This window comes from Psittacula echo, assembly GCF_963264785.1.
Source record: "Psittacula echo genome assembly, chromosome: 4".
Lineage (NCBI taxonomy): Eukaryota > Metazoa > Chordata > Aves > Psittaciformes > Psittacidae > Psittacula > Psittacula echo.
The window spans coordinates 19,117,374-19,144,311 of record NC_137738.1 but is presented as its reverse complement, the minus strand read 5'-3'; the positions used below and the strand labels follow the sequence as shown (position 1 = coordinate 19,144,311).

Here is a 26,938-nt window from a genome sequence, read left to right as displayed (position 1 = left end):
GCAAGTGTGGTCAGTCCTCTAAAAACCTTTTAGAGCAAATAAATCAGAGGATTACCATGTTACCTTGATGGGGTACAAAACCTGCCTCCACCTTCAAAACCACAAAGCCAATAAACCTACCCTAAACTAGAACTTAAATTCTGTGTCTGTGCTCAATTAGATTGGGAGACTGGTTTCAAGTTAGTCACTAGATTTGAGGCCACATATGTACAAAGCATATGAGGAAGTATTTGATATGCATGTCAGCACAAGCCATGGTGGATATAGCTGAAGATTGTATTCTGTGGTGCAGTTCATCTCTAAAGCCCTGTCTTTGGGGAGGGGTTGTAGACATTAAAGTAGCTTTCTCAAGACTTTTGTCTTGCATCCTTTTTCAAAATTTATCTTTTTCTTAGCTTTTTGTCAAATGGAAGATAAATCCTGGGCAAAGTGTGCCATATACGCTATCAGCAGCTGAGCAGATTTTTTTGCTTCCTCCTGTAAAGGAGACTAAGTCAGAATTATTGTGGGTACTGCAATGGCAGAAGCCTTGATCCCTTTGGACAGAGTTTCTGGTCTGGTTTTCTGCTTCTCCTGGTGTCTGCTAGAAATTCTGAAGTATGGGCTTAATGCAATTATTAAATTGTGGTGTGAAAAAGTAGTAAACATTGGCTTTCCAACCTTCTGGGAGAGATTGACATGCCTGATATCTTTGGGCCTCTATCATAAGATTAATTTTCTGACATGTACAGACTCCTGGCAACACGGTAGCCTTTTCATAAATTTTCTTCAAGATGGAAATTGATGATTTTATTTGCTCCTCTGTATATCTAGAGTGCTGTGCAGAAGCTACTGAAGAGTTGCTGTAAGACGTTTTGACATACTGAAAGGGTTGTGTGTACAGAAGTGTTGACAAGCATCAGGTGTCTTCATGTCTAATTGGAGGGGGAAAAATGGGAAGCTTTTGAAAGATGGTTTGTATTTTTGAGAATGCTCTATTGAAGTTACTACGTAATGAAATTGATTGATGTACTCATCCTGATTTGATGTTTGTGTTGTTCGGACTCAGAGTTAAAGTGAGCCCCTTTGGAGTTAGAATACGGTAGCAGGGCAAGGTGCTAGTCTGGCTTGGGAAGTCCAGAACCTTTTTACCTTTATGGCTGGCTGTGACTCCTTTACTGACTGATCATTGTGTTAAGGAGTTTTGTACACGGAAATCCAAATTCTGTGCCTTCTGGACAGGGTGAGAATTTGGGCAAGAGGGCTTGAATTTTCCAGTCTGTTTCAACAGGTGGAAGTGAGTAGGGAGCACAGTGTGAAGGGCATACCAACATCTAGGAAGTGTTACTAGGGGTGCTACTGCTGTTGTAGAAAGAGCCAGACTTGGGGGGGGGGGGGGTGTGTGGGAGGAGCGGGGAACCCCTACACTTCCACTTAAGTCACCTTTAAAAGTGTTATGGATATTGGTGCAGTGGTGCATGGGTTACAAATGAGAAAGCCCTGTAACATTTGATCAATGATATTCAGTTAGGTCGATCTCTATCTTCCTCCTTCAGTCCCATTCCTTCCAAATAAAAATTTTCTGTAGTACATTGCTAGTTATACAGAACAAATGAAACTTTTAGGTTTTATTCCTTAAGATGGGAAAAATTAAAGGTATAGTATTTGATCTGAATTACTTGAAAGAGCTATTGGTCTTTGCCGTTGTCAGATGCTGTGGAGTCCTCTAATCTATTGCCCTTTTCAGTACCGTTACTTAATGAAGACGAATTCATCATGTACTGTTTGAAATGCATCACTCTAAGAATAAAAAAGATCCTATTCCTTTTAAACCCAGTGACTCTGCTAGCAGAGTATGCTCTGGAAAACAAGAGACAGGAAGCTGTTATATATTGTTTACAGTGACGCTGTGTAGTTATAAATTGTACATCAGATAAATTAAGGTGTATTTGTAGTAGACTCTTTTCAAAAAGCCCCAAATCTTTAATATGTATGATTTCTCAAAATGAAATATGAAGCATCACAGATGTCATATGGAAGACATTTAGGTATAAAGGTGGTAAGAAACATCCTGGTCAAACAGTATTTCAGAAAACTAAGTTCCAATATATTTAGCATTGATAGATGTGCTTTAAGCCTAGGGCTTGGCACTCCTTGTTATTAGTTGAATTTAGCTAGAAGTTGATACAGGAAACTTGAAACCAAAAAAACCCCTGCATCCAGTCTCATTCAGATTAGTTCCCTATGGACTTCCAAGGGACAACTATTGTTATTTAAAGGATAAACTTGCAATGGGAGATATCTGTAGAATAACTCGCTATGTTCTGAATTTGTTCATTGCTCTTTGGGGATTAAGACACGTGATGGTCATGAAAATGGCTATTAAAGCTTTCTAGAATAAAACTATTACTAATGAGATAGAAGGATAAAAGAATGTTTCAACTCTTAATGGCCTTGCAATAGAAAAGGTTGTAAATGGCAGGAAACAAAGCTGGAGTTTGAAATTGCATTTGTTGTTTTCTTAGTTGTTTTTATGTCTAAGCTACATTGGTGTCTCCGGGCTGGGATAACAGAGTGGCTGAAGTTGGAAGGAACCTCTGGAGGTCATCTGGTCTGACCTCTCTGCTCAAGAAGGGCCACTTAGGTGGCCTTGTAATGGAACAAAAAAAAAAAATTACCTGTGTGGCAAGATAGTGACCGTGCTGATGGGTCATTGAGCAGCCAAAGAGCTCTGCTTCCTAATGTGTTTTTCTACTTCCTTGCTGCTTATGGCAAATGAGTGTTGGGACATCCTCAAATGATTCTAGGCAAGTTTCGTTTTGTTCACCACTCCTACCTTTTGCACCCTGCCACTGATCATCCTTAATTAGCTAGGAGCTGAGTTTACATGTGGTATTTCACCATTCAAAACTTTTTTCAAGGCACAGATGTTTAATACATTTCCATACAACAGGTTTATAATCACCTGATTGGGCTCTATGTGATTGCATCAGCAATGAAACATTATGGTTAGGGAAATGGGCAGATGATTACATGGGTTAATCTCATCCCTATATATTAATTCTAGAGGAAGCTGTTACTGTTGTAGACTGATAGTTTTCTGTAGAAGAGTCCTTGAGGCAGTACAGCTTTCATTGCTTCTGCTTGGTTTTGGCAAAAGGGTGTCACAAGCTTTCCAAATGCGAACAGCAGTCTCTTGTTTCAACCTATAGTGATCTTTCAGGATGCTCTTTCTCTTCCCAGAAAGAAGAGAATAGAGTTTTCTGGGTTTGTGTGTGTTTGTGTTGCTGGTTGTTGGTGGTTTGGTTTGCTGGGTTTTTTGAGTTTTTTTTGAGGGGAGTGGAATGTGCTGTATTGTGAGGAAGCTTTCAAAACCTGTTCAGGATAAAATGTTTCTTGTTTTCAACAGAAAACTGAAATTTCTGTGTGGGGATGGGTGGGAAGTACATGCTTTCAGCTACAAAAAGTAGTTGTGATTCTTTTTGGAGTCAAGGCTCTGACTACTGCACACGGGAAAGGAAAGAGGAGAAGATAGGTAACAAACTGTCCACGTTGTTGCCACAGTAGTCATGGTTTGTCTAAGTGATAAAGGGAGATATGCCATACAAGACAGTGGTTGTTGGTGGCAAGGAGTCTGGCCAGACTGAAGCTTGTGGCTCATTCACAAGCTGTTGTTCTTTATTAGAGTGGTTTTTTTTTATCTTGCATAGTACCTGCACTTGCAGGTAAAGTCTTTTTTCTAGGAATAAGGACTAGAATAGTCAGGTGAAAAAAGAACCAGAGGTGGCTCAAGATTTCTATTAAATATGTCTGTATGGCCCCTCCACAAGTCTGGTGGAATACCCTGTGGCTGATAGGTGACAAGAAACGTCCAGGTTTGGGCTTGGGGGTGTGTATGCTCTTTTTCCTTGACTGTCTTGCACAGAAAGATTTAGAGTCTCAAAATTTTAATATCTTGCTATCTTCATTTTAGGAAAATTGAGTTAGGTGATTAACATTACTTTAGGTATATATTTTAATTATTTAATAGGGAAATGGGTTACAGTGCTGTCTTGCATTTAGAACAGAAAGTGGGAGCAGTTGTCACTCAGTATATTAATATCAAGGTAGGATGATTGTCACACATGTATTTTGCTATAATCTGCAGAAGGATGACCCCTTCCAAATACCTGTTTTGGAGAAGGAGTGGTAGTGATGAGCTTTCTTTTCTGTGTGCTTAATTTACCAAGTCTGAGTGCTTCGATGCTAATATGATAGGTGCCTTGGAATTATCTGTAATAGCTACAGAGAGCAGTAGAGTATGAATCCATTTTTTTTATTGAGTTGGGGCTGAAGGGCTGTGTTTCTCTGAAAATGTTCTTGGTTCCTGTATAATTGATTGTGGGGGGAGGAGGGGTTACAGCTGCCTGGTAGACTTCTTAATAAGATTATTTGTAGTATTAAACAGTATACTCTTTAGAGCTAGGCACTTAACAAACTAAGCTGTCAGTCGGTGCTACACATACTACTTTGGAAGCTTAAAGGCTGTAATAGTGAGAGAACTAAGCTAATGTAAACATCATTTATAGTTCATGAGGTTAACTTTGTACTTGCTCAAGCTTTCAATAATTAGTTTCCTTCATGTCTGTCCCATGTATTGCTTCTTGCTTGTAGAGTTCTCAGGTTCAGCAACATGGTCCAGGCTGTCTTTAATCTTTGCTGTTGTTCTGTTCCCTGTTATCTTTGAGAATAACTGTATAGTCTTTCTTCAACAGAAAGACTTACTCTTTCTGTTCTCTTTAATCTTGGCTTTGCCATTCTATCTGAGCTGTTTGGCATAATGCTTAAATAAAGCTCTAAAGAAAATTCATGCATTTAGGTAATTAATGAATATGCTGCATTTCAGAGAAAGGGTGGAAGGTGAGCCTGTATACTGGCTGATCAAGAGAAAAAAAATTTGCAGTTAGTGTACTAGAAAGAGCTTGCATAAAAATCCTGAATTCACAATACTTTCATTTGTCCCTAAATTACATCTGAAATGATGATGATCTTTATATGCTTCTTTATAATCTCTGGAGTTTTTTGGTTTGTTTTTAATTTATAGCTGTTCTTATTCTTCCCTCTTTCCCCTGTTTTTGTCATGCTGGAAATATTTGGAGCAAAATCAAGCTCTGGAAATAAACAGATTTATTGCACTGTTCAAAGTATCTGCATCCTGCTCAATGGACAGCTGGGATCAGCATGGAAGAAAAGTTTCTTGAGAGGCAGCGTGGACAGCAGACTGAGTTACTAGGAAATAACTGAAGGTAATTTCACAGCAAATTTGTGGAGAGCTTGGAACACTGTTAAGTATGGGATGACAGGCAGCCGACATGGCTGTTGTGAGTTAACTGCTTTGTGCTTATTTTGCAGTGCTTTTATTTAGTTTTATGATCCAAAGTGGAAAAAACCCTATTTGAATAGTTGGGAATGGAAAGTATCAGCCTACTTTGGTCTTGACTAAATCACTTTCCCTTCTTTTCCCCCTCATCTGTCTTTTCCTCCACCCTGGCAGCTTCTCAAGTTATTGGCCATTTCTGGTCCAAGTAATCTGACAAGAGAAATGTTGTGTGGGTTACTGTCGTTTCCATTAAAAGTTTTGGTAGAAACAAAGCAGACAAGCTGGCCAGTCTCCTGGGTGTTTGTGTGGTTGCTCAAAGCTGCTCAACTAGGGAGCTCCTCCAGGGAGCATGTCACTGCTGTGGCCAGAGTTGTCTTCCTGTCCCCCACAATGAGATACTACCTTTTTTGGTTGTGTTGTTTCTTTCCTTGAATTCCATGAAATGGATGCTTCTGAACAGCTCCAGTTAAGACTGAGGGGTTTAGGATTTGTTTTTGTTGTTGGGTTTCTTGTTCCCCTCCCCTTCCCAGCCCCCCCCCCTTGTTTATATAATGATCAGCCTAGGGAGTTCCTGTACTCAGCTGGGGCCTTTCTAAGTTGTAGTGATGAGCACTGGCATTTATTTGGGTTTTCAAAAGCTAATAAACCCACCATTTTTCCCCCTTTGTGGCGTAGGTTTTTTTTTTTTTGGTTTATGTTTTTGTTGTTGTTGGTTTTGGTTGTGGTTGGGGGTTTTGGTTTTTTGCCTTTTTTTTTTTTTTTAACACTATATAACTGAGTCTTCATTTTGGAAAGAGGAAGTAAAAAAGATGAAATTTTAATGAATTTGTGACTTGCTTATTTTAATAATTGGAAACAGTTGTGTGCAAAAGATGTTGAGAGGTTTGCATGCACAAACTTATTCACATGATCTGAGTAGGTCTTGGTTGCCAAGAAGGAGGAGGCATCTTACAGCGACCTGAACAGAGGCTGTTCCTGCAGGTTGCTGGAGGAAAAGGTTTTTAATGTACCTCCATTTCTACTTGATTTGGCAGTGGACTCTAAGAATATAATCAAAGCTGGCCTTTCTTTCGTTTTGACTTATTACCCATGTGGAATTAAAAGTACTAAGAATGTTTGGCTCATGAAGTAAAATCTGAATTGCAGCATATTCTATGGTGTCTATGTACCAGATGTAAAACTTAAAGGTCTAGCAGACCTACTGACTTAGTCCTTCATAGGACTTCAAATCTGTGATTTTATTAGTTAATTATGAGTAATAACTTGGTTTATTTTGTGAGGTTTGTTTTGGTGTTTTTCTAAAGAAATACTGGTGAGTGCTTTCAGCTTGCTGAGAGCTAGGTGGGACAGTAATAAGACATGAAGAGACAAGCTGTGGTAACGAATTTCTTTTAGAAGGTGCTCTTCTAATAAAAGTGCAAGAGCATCTCAGACAGCTTTGAAGATATTAATCTTGGATTAAGATGTGCTGCATTTCCATAACATACTAAGTAAAAATGAATTTAAGTATTTTGTATATAAGAAAGGAAGGTAAGATGGCTGGGAAATTTAGGTAGAATCCAATAAAGTTAGAAAGGGAATGGAGGCTACTAATGCTTCCATACTGTGAATTTGCTTAAGGTCTTGTGCTTTGAGTCATCTTCCTAGACTCTACATACACTTAGTGAGAGGGAGAGGAAACCAACAGCAAGAAATGGAAAAGGCAAGGGACGTGTAATGCTGTACTCTCAGGATGCTTTGGAAGGGTGTAAGAGGGGTGTGCGTATGCACACGTGTGAATGGTGTGATGTTTCAGCAGAACTTTCATACAGTGGCTTTCATACAGAACATACAGTGGCTAATTTACCTAATTTAAACTTAAGTGTTTCAGTGAACTTTCTATTCCTGAAAGTCTATGCTGCTAAAGCAAATAGATACCCAAAGTGGAAGAGGGACTGTTGTCTCTAGTATGTCAGTGAGATACTTTGTTAGCTATGAAGGGCAGATTTAATATTTGGGTGAGATAGTCAGGTGTAAAAGCTTTTGCCAATCTCTAGAAGCAGATGTGATCTGCAGCCTTGATACTGCAGCACTTCCATCTACAGCTTTTGATTTGTTTACCCAATCTATTCCTTCTGCTAATTGGAAAAGTAGAAAGAAATGTAAGGTACCATCTGCAGCTGCAAAACTGGAAGGGTATTCTATAATTATAGAATACTCTATAACAGCAACTTTCTAATACTTCTAACTAAAATACTTCTAACTTTGTGTTAAAAATGCTGATAGTGTCCCTTGTACTTCTAGCTGTGTTTTTGTCTTCTGTAATGACTTTCTTGGAAGTAGCGGCTAAAGTAACTCCAGCAATGATGTAAAACAAAAAGGTAAGAAAGATGATGGCAACAAGTGCAAACCAGCAGTTTAAAAATGCTAATGGAGGTTAAAGTATCAGAAAAGGCTAGGGCTGAGGCACAACTAGCTCCTTTGTCTGAAATCATCTAAGTCTTAACAGTAGTGGATTGGGAAAGTCTGACCTCTCTTTCTTAGGGCTCCAGAGCTGAGCTAGCACGGTACTGTATGGTAGCAATACTATGAAAAATTTACTTTGTGTTTGCTTTTGCTAATATCTATTAGCTGTTTAATCTGGTACTCCTCCAGTAGTATTGTGAAAAGGTTAAAAAATGATCTAACATCACAAATACCAACCAACCTGTTATCTAGGGAAAATTGAATTGGGTGTATTTTAATTGCATCAGTCCTATTTTATTAATTACAACTATTGTGATATACTTCATGTTTTATGAGGTAATTCCTTTTAAGGAAACTTATTTGTATGGTTAATTCAACTCAGGCCAGAAATAAGTGTAGAATTCAGTGAGGGTTGTCGTGGTTTAAACCTAGCCACACAGCTCGTTCACTCAGTCCCCCCCTTTCTTCCCCCCACTCCTGGAGGGATGGGGAGGAGAATCAAAAGAATATAACTCCCATGGGTTGAGATAAGAACAGTCCAGTAACTAAGGTATAACACAAACCACTACTGCTACCACCAATAATAATAATGATAAAGGAAATAACAAGGGAAGAGAATACCTCACGACCCATCAACCCATACCTCGCTCCCACTCAGCAGTGAATCAACCCTTTCCGGGTAACTCTCAGTTACCTCCTGGGCATGACCTGCTGTGGTATGGAATACCTCTTTGGCTAGTTTGGGTCAGGTGTCCTGTCCCTGCTTCCTCCCGGCTTCCCGTCCTCCCTGGCAGAGTATGAGGCTCAGAAAGTCCTTGGTCAGAGTAAACATTCTGACCAGCAAAAAACATCGTTTTTATCAGTGCTGTTCCCAGACCAAAAGTCAAAAACACAGCACTGCACCAGCCACTAAGAAGAAGAAAAAAATGACTGCTACGGCTGAACCCGGGACAGGGTAATCAACCCCAGTAGCAGCTTTCCTAAGGGTCCAGTGGATTCTCTATCACTTAAAGTCTTCAAGTCAAAATTAGATGTGTCTGAGTGGTGTTTTCTGGTTAAGACGGCATGTGTGAGATGGATGTGGAAGTTAGTGTGGGGCTTTAGAAGAAAACTGATTAGATTATCATCATTGGTACTTCTGGCCTCAGGATCATCGTGGTTGCCATGTACCATTCCTAGTGGCACAAGGTGAAAAACCGTGAGTTGTCAAGTAACGAGCATAGATGAAAAGACCTTAAGGGCTATTTCTCCAATAGCTGAAGTCTTCAAGCGTTGGCTGCATTGTGAGTAATAAACATTTGTTTCCCAGCTTCACATTTTTGTGCAGGTAGTGGGCTTCATTTTGGGCTTCTCTTAATTCTAAGATGGTGGATAATTAAGATTATACTTATGCCTCACTGAGCTGTGCTGCTTTTGGCTCTGCTTCACAGCACTTACACTTTTTAAACATTTTGTGTGTTTAATTTTACCCTGGAGATTTTGCTTGTCCAACTTACAGCGTTGTGATGGCATGAGTGCTTATGGTGGCATACGGAGAAGAGGGGAGCATGGCGTGGGGGAGGAAATCACAGCCTTTCTCTGGGGAGCCAGTTCTAACATCAGTGCTGGTTTATGCACTTCAAATTCCTCTAGTTATGCTGTAAGATGACTCTGTTCCAGAAGTGTGTCTTCAGGATGAACTGAGATATAAACCATAAAAATGTTTTGCAGAGCAAGTGAGTTCAGAGAGCAGACTTCCTCAGAAAACACATCAAATAAAGCCACTGCTATTTAAATTCCCAAGTTTTTTCTCTTGTCTCTTCTCTGTGAATCTATTCTATTCCTACAAGTGCTGCTAGATTTAAGATTAATGCCAGATGGGAAGTATGTGGCTGCGAAACTACTAACATGGAACTAATGGAATGACTTTAATGCCTTTAAGTGACCTATCCGTTTTCAGCTTTATTACTGCATGGTCACTGCTTCCCTCAGTGCTTTGAAAATTGGAGTTGGATGACGGAAAGCTAAGGTACACAACTGTAACCTTTGTCAAAATGAATATTTTGACTTGAATGGAGGCGGGGAGCTCTTCTGTGTTTCCATTTGTTCAGGCTGGACAGCTTTCTTGAAGTTGCCTGAGTGTTTTTCTTTGCTTGTCTTATGAAGTTGTTTAACCCTGCTCTTGGGCTTTATCCAATCTCTTGCTTTCTTAAAAAAAAGTGTGCTTGCTGCCTTCACAGCAGTCTTCTGTTGGTCACTTTTACCCTTTGTTTCGAAGGTCTCTCCAAAGAAGGGTGGGAAGAAATGTAAGTACACTCAGCTTTAATATTAATAAAATTGCAGTTCTCTTCTGGGGCTTAACCCATGAGCCTCTTCGGCTCCATGTACCTCTATGAGAGTATAGAAAAGGAAGAAGGACTCAAGGGGAGACAGGCTGATTTCCACGTTGCTACAGCAGTCCTGCAGGGCTGAAGACTGTGATATCTGCCTGAAGTCAAGAAATAAGATTCAACCCTGCCTCTGGGCTAAATCTTATGGTGGAAGGAAATCCACTGATTTCCCGCATGTTGTGACAATGATGTTGTGACACTCCACTTCATGAAGAGTAACGCTTGCTAGAAGTGGCCTGAAGATGGGATAGGGATAAACTGAAAAGCTAGAGGTTACCTCTTGCATTGGAGTTCCTCTCTTGTGCTACTGTTGGGAGGCAAAAGTGTGGTAGCATGTGGGATTGCCTTGATGAACAAATGCACAGACCCTTTGTTACTGATTCAGCTTGTGCAGTCAGTGCCAGGATCCCTGGGAGGAAAAGGGACTAAGTATCTGAATAGTATGTATGCGAAGTTAATGAAATGGAGGTAAGAGTGTAGAAGAATAGGGAGAACATGGTACTGAAATGGGCTGCAGGCTGCTTGCTCATTTCTTTCCTAATCAAGATACTTGCAGAGGGCATTGAGAAAATTGCTGGTTTGTTTGAGAGTCTAATGGTGTAGAATGCCTGATAAACTGGCCCAACACTGACTACTGAAAGAAATGTTTGAAGATTGTTTTTTGGGTTGGTTTTTTTTTTTTTGTTTTTTTTTTAATTCTTAAACTACAAAAGCATCCGAGCTCAGGGAAAGGGTGTACTAAAGCAAGATATCAGGATTAAGCATACAGAAGGATTTTTAATTTTGTTACCTTATGTGTCATGTACATATAGCTGTCATCGGTTCTCTGAAGTTAGTACCATATTGTTGTCATGTCCTTGGAAAACGAGGAGAAGACACAACTCTTGAGTCTTTTTGCATCTTGGTCACCCATTCACTTGCTGTAGCACTTGGCATCTCTCATAATATTTTCATTCTGCTGTGCTTCTGAAATGAGGAAACCATATGGTCTTTTTGAAACAGGCATTATGATAGACTAATTCAGATTTGAGAAAACTCCTGATCTGATTCCTGTAGTAATAGTGTGGTTCATAAATTGCTTGGCAGTCCTAGAGTAGGGAAGATCTGTTTCAACTTGGCTTGTCTCTGTTTCTGTAGTCTGCTTCCCTAGCTGAGAGGTACTGCAGGAAAACTGGGAAGAAATCTATTCTGGATAAATTTGACAGGTATTTTTACTCATGTAAAGCAGAAGGAGGGAGAGTGTTATTGACACTCGAAATCATTTGAGTCAAAAGTGGCAACATAACATTGTTACGATGGAATACTGAACAGCTAAGAACTGTTTGGAATTCATTGATTTCAAAGCCTTCAGCCTGCTTACTCCTATAGAAAGCTCTAAAAGCATCAGTCCTGTATTAAAGAAAAAGCTAATGTCAGCTAACGTATTAATAAAAGCTTCTGGGTTTAATGGCTTTCATTCATGTGTCCTGCAACTAGATGAATTCTGTCTTATTGTAATTTTAAATAGTGTAGAAGATGGTGATTACTGTCCTCAAAGAATGAGAAAACAGAAAATCTAGGTTTCAGGTTGAAGCTTTTTTCATTTTTGCCTTCAAGGAAGTTGAATTGGCCTCTGCAAATAAAAGCAAATGTGAAACTGTGAAAGAAGGAAAGCAAACATTGTAGCACACTCATATCTGCCATTGATTCTTGCTTGTAACATCACTTCTGGAGAAAGATGACTGTATAGCTTTAGATACAAGACCTCACAAATACAGCGGGCTGTTGTCAAGTTACCAAGATGCTTTAAGTTGCTTCTCTGCTTAGAGGCTTTCAGGAGCATAGCCATAAAGGGGAAAAAAATAAATGCAGCCTGTACAGGGAAGCTAAACTCATAAGTTCTATTTTAAAAGAAGGTAGAAGGAAAACGGGAGGTGGGATGAATGCAGGAATACGAGTCATCTGGCTCCCTCTGCCAGGGAACACAGCTCTGAGGATGCTGATGCAGTAGAGTGTGGTACCAGACTTTTTTCATTTATCTTGTGTCCCCTATTGATTTTGGTGTCCAGAGACTGCAAGATCTTGCCCTGAAAATTTGGATAAAATAGCATGATCATCCCATATGAGTTTAAGTTTGGGCATGTTGTTTTGGTCCTTGTTTGTCAACTTGTGTTTGTGTTATTCTGATCATGTGAAACACAGAAGTGTGGTCCCTGGGTAGCATCTCAGTGCACCTTTTTTTATTTGCCTTATTACTTTTTTTTGGTTTTGTTTCATTTTGGGTGGCTTGTCTCTTCTTTTTTTTTTTTTTTTAATTTATTTTTTTTATTTTATTTTAATGTTTTTTTTCCGTATTGGGCTGAGTTAAGACTCTAGCCTTTCTGCAACATTGCTCCTGTATTGTTTTTAACAAATCAAGCCCTTGGAATATACCATGTGGCAGCTGTGTGGGTTGAATGCTGAAGTATAAGGTTATATACAGGTTGTAAAACACCACACTGCATCCAACCATGTAAATGTGAATTCCATATATGATAGAATACTGCAAGGATATTATTGTGGCGGTTCTCTCCTATCATTGTTTTATGTAAAGGTATACATCTGCTTTGTCTTTTAATTAGTATTTGTAAGGAAAGCTGGTAACATTTGGAGGATGAGCTTCACTTGTAGAACTTCTCTTGTATGCTGTGTTCTAAAATGTGTCACAGCTGTTGATGGAAACACTAGCTATTTGCAAAGGTGTTACATATAACTCCCTTTGCAGGGAAGAGTGATGTGGAAGGTAATCGGACAGTGGACCTTGAGCCACTGTGACAGTAAGCTGCTGAGGGAGTTAATTTGCACTAGTTAAAACCTAAATAAACTGCCCTCAACCAGAACTGTAAAAGCTACACAGATTTAATTGCATTCTTCTCTAGCAATCTGAAAACAACACTAGATGCAGGACCCATGACATTATATACTGGAGTTTTTGAGTTTGTGTGGTGGTGGTTTGTAAACAGCTGCGTGGTGGTCTTTTTTTCTATCAAGTCTTTTTTATTTTCTTTTTTTAATTTTCTTTTTTTTTAACTGGAGAAATAAGTTTGAAAATAAAGGGTAAATTCTTTGCAATTCTTGGAAATGCATTTAGTAAGAGAAAGGTTTCTGAAGCTTAATGTGTGTGGTTTGATTGTTTTTTCTTGTTATTGAGCTTATTGTAGGGATTGTAGTGATGGGATGACAAACTGATCACCAGGTTTATGTGGCTGTAGAATTCATGATCCTGGGGGAGATGCACACCTTGCCTTCTGATCCAGCACTATGGCTCTTGAAGAAGAGTGACTGTTAAATAGTCCCTTGAAAAGTTGTGCGGAGCTTAACTCCCTTGGGACACTTTGAAAGGTGAAAAGATTTGGAGTTTTTCTTGCCTAGTGAAAATACAGGTTATTTACAACAAAGTGATGTTTGCTCAGTTCCTGAGGTTGTGATGAAGATTACTTTTTTGTTTGGGAATATTTTTTTGTGCTTAGAAACTCCAATGTTGCAATTCCCTGGCTCTGTGGACTGCAGTCCCTGCTCAGACAGCTCTGAGACTGGACCATTACTGGCTGTTGCAGAGAAACCAGTCAGTTACAAACTTAAAACAGATCCTTTCAAATGCACATGGTTTGGCATATCATAAAAAACCAGCTTAACTAAGTGCATTTTAACAAGAGGAGTCAGAAGTCCAGCTTCAACAGATGTCCGTTGCTTTGTTTTGCTTTAGCAGGTCAGAGACCTTCAGGATGAGTCAGTTGCCCAAATGTAGGCATCTAGTGCTGCTTGAAACTTCCTACAAGCACTCAAGACCCTGTATGGGACTGACAGATACAGTGGAGGGTGCAGGGGAAACCTATACCTCTCTGCAGTTGTGCCAGGAGACAAATCAAGGCACTTGCGCATGTTGAGAGGAACAGTAGGTGCCTGTGATCTGAATTGCACCCTAAATCTTTACTTTTTCAGCCCTATATATCCGTCACTGTCCGTGTACTCTGTTGTGAAGGTACATGACTGTGGTGCCTCTCAGTGGTCTGTGTTGGGACCAGTACTGTTAAGTATTTTTATTAATGACATAGGCAGTGGGACTGAGTGTACCCTTGACAAGTTTGCAGGTGACACTAAGCCAAATGGTGCAGTTGATATGCTGGAAGGAAGGGATGCCATCCACAGGGACTGTGACCGGCTTGAGAGCCTATGTGAACTTCATAAAGTTCAACAAGGCTAAGTGCAAGGTTGCAAACCCAGAAAGCCAACCATATCCCAGGATGCATCAAAAGGAGATGGCCAGCAGGTCTAGGGAGGTTGACTTCCCCCCCCCTCGCTCTCGTGAGACCCCACCTGGAGTGCTGTGTTCAGCTGTGGGGCCCCAACACAAGAAGAACATAGAGGACCATGAAAATGATCTAAGAGCTGAAGCACCTTTCCTGTGAAGACAGGCTGAGAGAGGTGGTGGTGTTCAGCCTTATTGTGGCTTTTCAGTATTTAAAAGGGGGCTTATAAGAAAGATGGAGAGAGACTTTTTACTAGGGTTTGTGGTGTGATAAGAGAAGGGATAATGGTTTTGAACTAAAAGATGGTAGAATTAGATAAAAGGAAGAAATTAGTATGTGGGTGGTGAGCCACTGGTTGAACAGGTTGCCCAGGGAAGTTGTGGGTGGCCCATCTGCAGAAATATGCAGGGTCATGCTGAGCAAGGTGTTTGAGCATCGTCATATAGTAAAAGATGCCCATGCCCATGACAGGGGATACTAGATTATATTTAAGCTCCTTTCCAACCCAAACTGTTCTATGATTCTGTTACTGAAACATTTGTAATGAAAAGCTGTGTTTTTCTTCCAGTAGTATAGGCTGCATTATGTTTCAGAATCTGTTGGGGGTAGATCTGAAATGCTCTTCTCATCTTCAGCTTTGTAGCTTTTTCTTTCACAACACTGCTCAGCTTTGCATTTGTTCTTTCTGTAGTGTTTCTAGTGTTACACCTTTTGTATCTATCTAAAAATGCAATTTAAACTATTCTGCTCTTTGGCTTGCTGTGCTGTATTAGTTGCATCAATAAATGATCTCTTCTAAAGAGTGCTCCACAAAGCATGTGTCTGTATTTGCAATGCATGGTAAAATCTCTGCGTACAGGGTCCTATGATAATTGAATTTTCATGAGTGTTAGCACGCTGTCTCCCACTAAAATTGCGGGATTGTGTTGTGCTCTCTAAGAGTTTGGGAGTTACGGTTGCTTTTGAATTTCGCCTTTTTTCTTCTGTCTCTCTGCATAGGTGCTCAGTAGTTTCTTCTGTCATGTTTGACTGGCTCATGTAGTACATCCTTGACAGTAACACTTACCAGAACAGATGGAAGACATTGAAAATAATGTTTTCTGGTAACAAGGGCTGTCAATCTAAATGTAAGTCTGCTTCAACTGTAAGCATATGGATTTATGGGTTCTACGGTGACTAAAGAAGAGAAACCTTTTTCCAGGCTGGGAAAGCTCCTAGTGGGGCAGAAAATACTCTGTATGGAACTGAAGACAGAAGCAGTAGAATAACCCCTCAAACACTGATTCGTTCCACATTTTCAGTCTATCCTACCTACAGGAGTTTGATTTTATTTATGTATGTCTCTAGGAGATGATGTTTAATTTTGTAGCATGCTGAAATATTAGGCTGTAGTTTATTCCCTTGATTTGTGAGACTGTATCTTCTACAAGTTGATTTAGGTGTTAAAAAAGGTTTCTTTGATGTCTCTGCTGCTGAATGCCAAATACTTCACTTTGATCTAGAAAACGATTGGGGCCAAGTGATGTTACTCTCATTGAAATGCACCTTGTCAAAAAATTCCAGGGATGGGAAAAGTGGCCGGTTTCAAAACACAAATGAATCATTCCAGGATAGACCTGGGGTGTTTGGTCCCGGGGGTGGAAACCCTTGTGGTCAGGGCTGAATTCTCCTGCCTGTTTAGACAGCTCATGTGTTTGGAACAATTTGTGAAATGGTAAGTCAGCTGAACTGGGAGCCTGTGCCTGGTCAACAAGTACAGAGAAGCAGGAATGTGCCTCAAGTCAGTTTTGTTTTTCTTGTTTAAAATGTCTTGTTTGAGAGATTCATCAGAAGCATTCTGCATTTGAGAATCTGTGTTTCCAAATACCGTTTAGGACATGTATATGCTCATCTTTTTTTCCTTAATCTAGCAAAGACAGACCTTAAGAAAGAATAAGGGATAGTGCCCTGTGCTATTATAGGCTGCTGTGGGATCGAGCACAGCCAACCCTTCCTTCTGAAGCTGTGCAGGTATGCAAGAGAAGAAAAAGGCACAAATGGCAAGCAGGCCAGGATACACCTTATGCAGCTTGTGGTGCAGTGGTTATTTTCAGCTGAGAGAGAGGAGTGCTAAGATTCAGCCTCTGATTTAAAACAAATTTAAGAACAACAAGCAAGAAACCAAACCAAACCAAAAACTCCACAGAGATATTTTTGTACATATTCTTGTCTTTCATAGGAATCTTGTTTGTTCTTTCAGCCTATCCAAAGAGCATCCTGAAACAATGTTTTGGAGCTGATCAAGCAGAGGATAAAATGGAATGAGGAGGTGGATCTTGTGTGTCTTTGGAGGTTATTGAAAGCCCAGTGTTCTTGTTCAGGAGTAAAGGTGTGCTGTCAATCTGAGCTGAGCAGCTCTGAAGAGACAGGCGGAGGAGGAGTGTCTCTTGTGTGCTTTGATCAGATGCAAGTGCCTGCTGAGAGCTTCCTATTGCAGCTTTGAGTTCAAAAACTTGATGTCATGAGACTTGGAGTCTTAAAACTGTGGCATACTAGACAGGGGCATCCATGGTTAGACAGCTGTTGAAAGCCTTTATTGAAGTCCTGGGATGTTTTGTGCGAAGGTGTCTTAAGTGGTAAGCTGCTGCAGCCAATGAGAGAACTCGGCTGGCAGATGTCGCCAGGGCATTTCTCTCTGAAGCTAGTAGCTCCTTTTGTTGGAGCTCATTTGATCTTTTTCATTAGCAGGGAGGATGCTAAAAGGTTTCATTTTCTGGCACTCTTGAAATACTGAACTCATTGGTTCATTAGTAACTAAGGAACAGAAGCATTTACAGGAAAAGCTCCTAGAAGCTGGCAATAGAATTTTCTCTGAAGGAAATAATGTCAGAGGACTAAGTTAAACTCCATACTGAGCAACATAATAGAGAATGCAGTAAATGCAGAAATCTGAGTGATGTCAGATGTCCTAAAGTATGATCTCTGGAAAAGGTATTGCTCACGTATCTTTAATGATACTACTTTTGTACTATCTATAGTAGAGACAGCACTGTAATTTTTGATGTACCTCGTCCTTTGACATAGCTTCAGTACTTGAGAGTAACTAGGCTGTCAGAGATGTTGCCCGTAATGAATTCAGATTAGCTTATTATGCAATTTGAACTAAGTAGTTATGAAATCCAACTTAAATGTTATCTCTTTGGGGGGAGCAAAGGGGGGTATGAAAACAATAAAGCCTGCTCCCATAGTAATGCAATTCCAGAATCTCTTGGGTTTTGAGAAATGTTGTACTTGAAGGACTGATTCTCAACAGGATTGCATTGTCGTAGGGTGAACAGTGGGCCGAAGGACTCTGTTAATATAAGGTTCAGGGTAATGTGTTTTGGTTTAATGTTGGGGTGTTGTGGTCTTTCTTTTTTTTTTTTTTGTTTTTTTTTTTTTTTTTTTTGGGTTTTTTTTTTTTTTTTTTTGGGGGGGTTTTTTGGGTTTTTTTAACCCTGGAGCAGTCAAGCGTCTTACAAATCGGTGGTTGGAGCATCAGCATTTGCAGGACTTTTTTGACAAATTTGTAGTAAGTGTTGAGAAATTGGATCTTGATTGATGGGCTTGGGGAGGTAGTGATAACATCCTGCCATTCATAATGCTTTCATATTTACTTCAAGTTAGAAGTGGAGAAAATTGATGACAGATTGCAGGGGGAGGTAAGTTTGTTCTGTGAGCTGCTAGCCCCAGTGCAGAGTTTTGGTGTGCTACAGCCTCTGGTTTTAAACTTCTGCTCCCAGAAGCTGTGTGAAGTGAAAGCATCTGGGGTAGCAGTGTTGTTCTCTGCCCTATTTTGGCTGTGAACTGAGGACAAAACTGTCTCATAAATTCAAGCTTATGTCTGTGCTGTGAATTGAATAAGCCTGTTATGTGTTCAGTTTAAATCTACCATTGGCTTTTATTGATACAGACCTATAGCTTATGCTGGCATAAAAGATGATTTTATAAGATTTGTATTATACAAGAAAGAATGGCCAGTCAGAATTAGAATAAAGGTAGTAATGTGCAATCTTCACCTATCTTGGACTTGGTTGCCACGCTGATCCTGAGCAGAGTAGCCTTGAAATAATGTATCACATTAGACCTTTTTAAAAGGTGGTAAAGTTTAGAAGCAACTCACTTGTGCTTCTGTGGTAAAATGCAATATGAACTGTAGTCTCACAAGGCAGGTATGTAATCATTACTATCCAAGGGAAGAACACCAAGGTCATACGAAGTCTGGTTCAGTGCCAGGTTACCTCACTTTTGTTTCTGAACACAAAGATTAACATTTTGGAGGTCCCAGTAGTTGTTATGTTATCTGTGAACCTTTAGCAGCAAGGTTGAAGTCTTGCTCAGACGTTAAAAGCATGAAAAAGCTGTGACATGTTCCATTTTAAAAGTGGCAGACAAAGACATAAGAAACACAAATGTAAGGAAGAATTTCTCATTCTGTTGCATGTAAGACCTTTTTATATAGTCATGGGAGAAGGGGAAAGAAGATAACCTCAGGAGTCACTGGCTGCTTCTGAAGCTCTGAGAATTCTCCCTTCTACTCTGTATGATGCAATTTCATGCTGCAGGTTTATACTCTGTGTGCTCAGATTTCACTGTATTACAATAGTGTTTTTGTAGCAGTGATCACCTTGGAACTGTGTGGATGCCAGTTTTGTTACAGTAGGAATAGTTTCAAACATGTTGAAAAGTTATGAAAATGATTCCTTTTACAGTGGGCTCTATGAAGACAAATGATGACTACTGAAAGTGGCTTTGCTATAAAGGTGTTAAGGATCTGTAAGAAGTCCTGTCTTCAGAGTGTTGAATGAGCTAACTTATCACTAAAGATGAATTACGCTTAATTATATACATACATTGAAAGACTCACAGTCTCTGCGCTCTTGCCTGTCCTAATTTTTCTGCATCTGTTTTAGGCTGCACCATTACTCAATTCTTTAATGTCCTTCATCCATTCTTGCTTTCTGACTCCTCCACCTTAACCAGTCAGCCACATTTCTGTTCTTCTCTCCTCCAATATCCTTTTGTGACATATTTTCACCACACTAATCTGCTGGTTTTTTCTTCCATGGTGGACTATACTGGGGAAAAAACTGAAAAAAGCCACAAATAAAATGCAAGGACTGGTGCTTTTAACAACAGAAATATAATCCTGAGTTTAATAAAGCTATTTAAACTTTTGTAATTTGCTCCAAATTTTGGGTACTAACCCAGGAACCTTGTCCTTGTATACATGTGTTTTAGTGCTTCGATGTTGAAAAAAGGATTAAATCACTTTACAAGAAATTATAGTGTCTCTTATTTGAGTAACTACTCACATTATATATCTGTGGCACTGTATAACTTGTGATTCTAGTTCATGTGGGCCAGAATTTTTGGGAAGTGGGCATTAGAATTTATTAAAATCAAATTTAAGTCAATTTACCTGATAGCAAAACATTGTATTTGGCTGAACCAAAGTAAACTGTTGCAGAGAGAGAACAAATTATGTAGTCTTGGAAGTTATATTTGATTGTCTTATTGCAAGAGACTATAGATAATAGAAAACTGTCTACCAAATCAGTCATCTCCACAAGAAGGCATGTCTAATTATTTTACTCTTATATTTTGCTAATCTCCTGGTTACAGTTGTCTTCTCACATTATGAAAAGCCAGTATAAGTAGAATGTTTCTACTTTTTCATTAAATGGAGGGACAGAAACTTGATTTTTTTCCAAAGCTGTAATTAAAGCTGGTTATTCCTGTATTCATGAAAGCAATAGATGAAAACTTGATTTGGAAGAAAATACTGTAAGGCTTGCTAACTCAAAAAGAGCTAATTTTCTTAATACAAGCAGGTTTAGGATATTTTCAGATGCTTTAAAAGGTAGAGTCTTGTTTTTAAACGAAACTCTGTATGAATCTATGTCTTGTAATGATTTTAAAAGCTGAATTTGGATTAACTTGATGTGGTCATCTGCATGCATGATTAATAGTTACTCTTTTGGAAGACGTATAGTAGCTTTTGAAATTGTTCTGAGTCATAATTTAAGAGTTAATTCTGAAAATGTTTCTTCTCGTTAATTTATTAAAGTATTCATTTGGTGATGCAAGGGTGGTGAAACAGTCCTGTATAACTTCAATAACCACCCTTGTAAAATAATGACCTTTGAGACAATGCGTAACCTGAAAGTTACTTTTTAAAGACTGCTTGAGAGAAACTTAGGTTTGGAAGTTGTTTTCGCTCTGTATTCTGGTCATCCATCCTTAATCATTTTACACGGATCTGAAGATGGAGCTTTAGTTTTGAGAGTTACTGATTGTGTGTTTCTCTACACACACCTGTAGAGTTAAGATAGGGTGGTAATGTTCTCTCTTCTTCATGTATGTTGAGCATAGATCACTGCACTTGTGTGTTCTAGGTTTGTGTGTTTCCATAGGCACATGGGGTTAAAATTCAGCAGGACACATTCATTTTACACTAGAGACTTTAACACAGACAGACTATGGCAGCATTTATTGGTATAGATAAGATGATTTAAATCAGGCACATGAGGATCAGCGTTTCAAAGATCCATGGGCTTGTGCTTGTTTTGACTTCAGGAAGAGATGGCTAAATTCTGCTACAGTTAAGTTGCATGTAAATATAGCCAGTTATTCTTGAAACCTAACATAAATATCTCCTAAGTGTTGTTTCATCATGTTGTACAAGAGCATCTTTGTAACTAAATGTAGTGGCTTAATCCAGGCAGAAGCATGATGCCATATGGTGTTTTGCTTTTTTCAGATGCTGTATTTTTAATTGGAAGGATAAGAGATAAGAGGACTTGAGAGGTCTGCAGTCCAAAAATGCCAGTTCTACTTCTGTCCTTTTATACCAAGGTGATTGCATTGGTGTCTAAATTTTAGTCACATTGATTGTAGTGGGCAGCATTCAGTTTGGCTTTGCTGAAATGCAATGTAGGTTTAAAATGACTTCTTAATTTTTAAACACTCATCCCATGCCCTGATTTCCTTCTAACCATCTGAATAATATTTAGAAGCACGAATGGGAAAATAAAAATTAGTGGTTGAAACTGAGGGTAAAGCTCAAGCTTTACGAGATTATTTACGCTCTTTAATAAACTGTTCGACAGCTGGTATAAATGAAATGAACTTTGTGTTAATGTGTTGTACTATTAAGTTCATGCTGTTGATTGTATGTTTTACACATCCATGCTGGGCCTTTCTCTGGAAAAAGAATGCTGACTTACCTGCATTATTGATCACTTGCTGCCTGCCAATCCTAACTTTCGTAATTCAGTTCATATAGATGCAGAGAGGAGAGAGAAAGACTGATGTCTCTTTTATGCACTGAGTTAGCTGGGCTTCTGTGAGGCAGGTGGGGCATCTGCTCAGGTTGAGTGAGCAATCGGAGCTAAACCTTGCAGTTTGATAATAGCTAATTTCCTTTGTGCTCATAGAGTGTGTGCATACTTTTCCCCTGCCTCTTCGGTGCTTTGGGCAGCTGACAGTGGAACCTGCAGCTTGTCAAACTGCAAAAAAGGAAGTCCCTGCTTTCTGTTTCAGGAAAAATATGCACAATGTGAAGGAAAGCTGCTTTTTGTGAAAGAAAAGCTGAGCTGGAAAAGCTTTCATCTGTGTTCTGGAAGAATGCTTGGAGAATATCCGCTGAATACAGTGAATTAACTTGGTCTCATTTGTGAGCTAGCAGAAATACTGCTTTTGGAAAGAAAACCTCTCCTAAAAGGACTTGCTGCTGTCCCTGTCTTTTTGTGAGATAGTAAATCACACAACTGGGGCATGTTCAAGAGAGCAAGGCAGGCTCAGTTTGGATTTCAGTAAGGTCATGGTATAGTTGTTTGTGGGATTTTTTTTTTCAGGTCCTTATGGTATAAATAGGGATTTTTTTGGCTGCAATCAGGCAAATGCACAGCAGCGTCTTGTACCCTTTATGATAAACAGTGCTGTTTTGGCTTGTGGTAATTATTTTCACACCCTCCTACTCAGGCTGCATGAAAATCACATAGTTGTGAAATCCCTGCAATGTCTGAGACTCATGGTTTCTCTTTCAGAGTTCAGATGGGTCCCTCTCTGGGGTTATGCAGAAGTGGAAGGAGTATCAGCTTCAATGCCTGGAATACTTGTATGAGGCACCCCCCATTGTGTCAGGTAAGCCTGCTTGGTAGGTATAGGATGTATTACTTTTTAGAATGCATGATAACAGTTGCAACGGAGTGATTATGAACTTGAAAATACTTCTCTAGCTTATTTTCCAGTCCATTTCTTCTTTATTCTGTTTGTTTCAGTCCATCCTCTTTGGGACTCTTCCTGCTGCTGAGGAAGCATTTTATAGAACAATTTCATAGTAAAGATGTTAGTTTTTAGGTCCAGAGTGTTTTTCAGTGGCAAGTGGTGGCACTTTAAGCAGTACACTAATATTATTTCCCTGAAACTTTTTCAGGGGTCAGTGTGGAGAGAACACACAGGTGTAAGGAAATCTGGAACCATGCTGTTCACAGTGACCTAGCAGCCTGTGGGCCTTACAGTTGGTGTAAATTATCTTGAGCATTGTAAAATACTGAAATGGCTTTTTAAAAAAGTGCCTTTGTGTGAATGAGAAAACAGTTTGTTTTAGCAGTTGGGCTGCTTTAAAGTGGTGAGAGCAGCTGTGATACTCCAGCATCATGGTATTTAAAGGACACCGGTGACTTGTCAATGACACTCACAAGTGGACACAGTGTGGCCTCTCCTATGCTTCAGTGCTTTTGTGACACACTGGAACAGATAAGGTGGCTCTAAGGTTGTATCTGTGAAGAATTATTTCAAAACTATTACTTCTCCTTCTTTTAACCACGTTACTGTGGCAGAGTGAGAGCAGTAGCTGATGACAACAGTGGCAGGGAAACATTCATCTCCCTCTGCTCCATTATCCTGTTGAGCAGTTGAGTGCTGCCCTCTAAGAATGACAGTTTAATAAATCTGAAGTTGAAGTATTCTCATGTTGATTAAGCTGTAATGCAAAGTTATGGTTGTGTTGGGGGTATTTTGTTGATGGATCTATATATTAGGCTAGATTTTCCAACTACACAGCTATAAACTGTTCTTGAGAATGATTATCTACAGTATTCATAGCAAAAAGGATTTTAATTTAAACCAAGACACATAAGAATGTAAAAGAGAAAAGATGGTAATGGACAAGTATTGATTTACTTTTCATGTCCCTTGATTTAGTCAAAGACCCTAATCTGTTCTTTGGTTTCCCCCTGTAACAACAGTTTCCTGTTGTGTGGGATTAAACTCTTCTGGACAAATAAATCTCAGTTAACTCCACATCACAGCCTAAGTGCATAGTGCTGTTATGGTTTAAATGCATGTATCCATGTTTCCTTTTACCTTCTGCTCTTCAGTCTTTCCCTTCTTACAGTATTTATACAAGGCAGTGGCATGACCCTCCCTTCCATCTCTCTGCAGAAGGGAAGTTCTGCAACAGAACATTTGACAACTATGCCTGCTGGCCAGACGGCCTGCCTGGCACCTATGTGAATGTCAGCTGCCCCTGGTATCTTCCCTGGGCTAATGCAGGTAAGAGCCTTTTCATAATTATAGGCACAGCTTTAAACCAATCCTGTTTTCTTCAAATAGTCTGAGGAAGGATAAAATTGGCTTAAATGGCTATGAGTGCAATCAGTTGTCTGCAGCATAAAAGTAGGAATGGGACTCAGTATGATGCACTCTCTATTTCCATTTAGCAGGAGAAAACAAAAATGAGAGAAGAGGCTTTTATTAAGGTTTGCATTTAGTTTGGGATTTTGTGCTTTTATCTGATTTTGCTGCTTTAATAGTGGTGACTATTAATAAAATAGTACTGTGTTTCTTGTTGAAGACTATATAACAATAATAATGGTGTAGTTTGAAAACTGAGATAAAAGTTAAAAAAAAGTTAGCAAAGCTAGGCTGTAGGCTGTCCTGTAGTAGATAAAGACTGAAAGGTCTAAAGTGAAAGTGATTTGTGTAGCTTCCGGAGATAAACTGCTCAGAATGCTGCAAGATGAAGGCATTGTCAGGGATTGCAAAGACTTTTTTTATCTGAAGGACTGAATGTCATCTTTAGATTTTGTACCCTTATGTACATGTACACTCGATGCCACTTAAAGGCAGTGTGTATTAGATTGCTTTGTCTAGTGTTCTGTCTTTGAAACCAGCGAATTACACAGCCTGTTGTTTGTGAAGACCTTTCTATGCTTTGAAGTCTAAAGGAAATAACTTATTAACTAGCTAACTTGGTGTGGCAAATTGGCTTTAGCCCCTGTTAAGGAACAAGGGATGCTGTTTAATGAGGATATATAAATCTAACTGCTGGATGTAAAGATGGTTTAAGTGTGAAGTAGATATTGCAAGTGTTGGAAGGGATTTTAGGAATAAGAAAGAAAAGGAATGGGATGCTCAGGTGAATATTATGTTACTGTGTCCATATTTCTAACATCTGCACATCTTTTGTATTATCTCAACTGTCTTGGAAGTAGCTTCCAATTTGATAATGTCTGAAGTTAAAGTGCTGTTTGGTAATCCTCTTCAGATCATTAATAAAGTTACATTTTTGGAATGGATAAACAACCTTTTAGGCATGTATAAAATTAGCATTTGCTTCATAATTGACATACAGTTATTGGATGCTGCAGAATTTTTTCCAGTAATGCTAATCTTCCCACATATCTAAAGCTCTTCACAGGATTAAGTTTTTTTTCCTCTAAATCTGTTTACGCGGCAGTCTTTAAGATCCTGGACACAGTTATTTGACTTCCAACTGCTCTTGAAACATCACTGCTGGAGAAAGCCAAGGTTTAACACAATACTGCAGATTAATATATTGTTGGAATGTGCAATATCTTTCATACTTTTAGAAATGAGTTTTTTAAAAAATTAATTATCCTGAAAGCAGTGTTTGTTTCAGTGGAAAGAATAGCAGCATTTTGTGTAATCTCTTGTTAGGGAGGACTGCAAAAGTACTTCCGAAAGCCATTAAACTTCTGGACATGTTACCTTTGTGTATATACCTCAGTCTGTTTTATCAGTGATGAATAAGGATGGAACAAGAAGCCTTTCATTGTCTAATGTAAAACGAAGTTTGCATCTGTGCCAGGCACACAATTTAGGACCCTGAATTACCAGGACCTGATACTATTTTGTGATGACTTGTGGAGTCGTATTGAAAGTGAATGCTAATGGCCCACAAGAAGAAGAGGTACCGAAAACCTCAAGCAATAGGAAATTGGACACCCTGTGATTCACAGTAATCACTAAAGCATGTTTGTTACTTGTTCTTGCTTAGCCCCCTACTTGGAACTTGAAATAGATTCTAACACTGCAGGGCTTCTACCTCCTCATCTGATGAAAATGATAAAAAATGAAAAGATGAGACCTTGTTTGGGAAGTAACTTCAAAACATGTTCAGTGAAGGTCATCATTAAGTATAAAGTGCTTTAGCCAAGCTTAAGCATTTAAGACTGTTCTTCCTTTGATTAGGAGTCAGGTTTTCAAGTGTATAAAAAGTTTGCTGGGGGACTTCATGCTATACCCCCTGAAGGGAAATTTATTCCCCTTAGGGAATAAATTGAAATACTTGAAACTGAATACTGATTATGATGGGGTACTGAAATGGAGCAAGCATGGAGAGCACTCTTTCTGATCTGGCCATTTCCATAAAAAGTGCAGAAGAGCTGGAAGCAGGGACAGGTGACCCAGGAGGCATACAGACACTGATCATTCAAGGGCAGGATTAGGAAAGTGAAAGCCCATCCAGAGTCTGACAAGTGATGTCAAGGGCAACAAAAAGGGCTTCTTAACAGATGTGAGAGAAAATTTGGATCCACTGCTGAATGGGAGAGGAGGATCTTGTGACAAAGGATGGGGAAATGATTAAGGTACTGGCTGCCTTCATCATGGTCTTTACTGGTAAAACTTGTTTTCAGCAATCCCAGGCCCCCAAGATCAGTGGTAAAAGTCTGGAGCAAGGAAGGCTTACCGTTGGTGGTGGAGGATCCAGGTTATAGAACACTTTACCAGGACATACACAAGCCCATGGACTTGTTAGTACATCCCACCAAGTGCTGAATGAGCTGGCTGATGCTATTGTGTGGGCTCTCTTGATTATATTTGAAAGGTCATGACAAATTGAGGGAGATTCCTGAGGACTGGAGGAAAGAAATTGTCACTGCTATCTTCAAGAAGCCCAAGGAGGAGAATCTGGAGAACTGTAGGTGATTTGCCTCACATCAGTCCCCAGGAAACTGATGGAGCAAATAAACCTGGAAGCTGTTTCCAAACACATATAGGACAAGAAGGTGATTTGGTATAGTCAGCATGAATTTATGAAGTCATGCTTGATGAACCTGATGAGATTACTAGCTTGGTAGATAAGGGGAGAGGAATGGGTGTTTTTCCCTCCACTTTAGTAAGGCTTTTGACACTGTATCCCATAACATCCTTGTAGTAAATTGATAAAGAGTTGATTAGACGTATGA

At 39.4% G+C, this 26,938-nt stretch overlaps 1 protein-coding gene across 1 annotated transcript in view; it reads left to right on the top strand.

Moving 5' to 3' along the window:
• Positions 1-26,938, top strand: part of GLP1R (glucagon like peptide 1 receptor) — an 85,907-nt gene that overhangs the window by 8,115 nt on the left and 50,854 nt on the right. The window contains exons 2-3 of the mRNA XM_080614538.1: positions 22,490-22,586; positions 23,889-23,999. Of these exons, the coding sequence (XP_080470664.1) occupies positions 22,490-22,586; positions 23,889-23,999 (208 nt within the window). The remainder of the gene's footprint in view (positions 1-22,489; positions 22,587-23,888; positions 24,000-26,938) is intronic.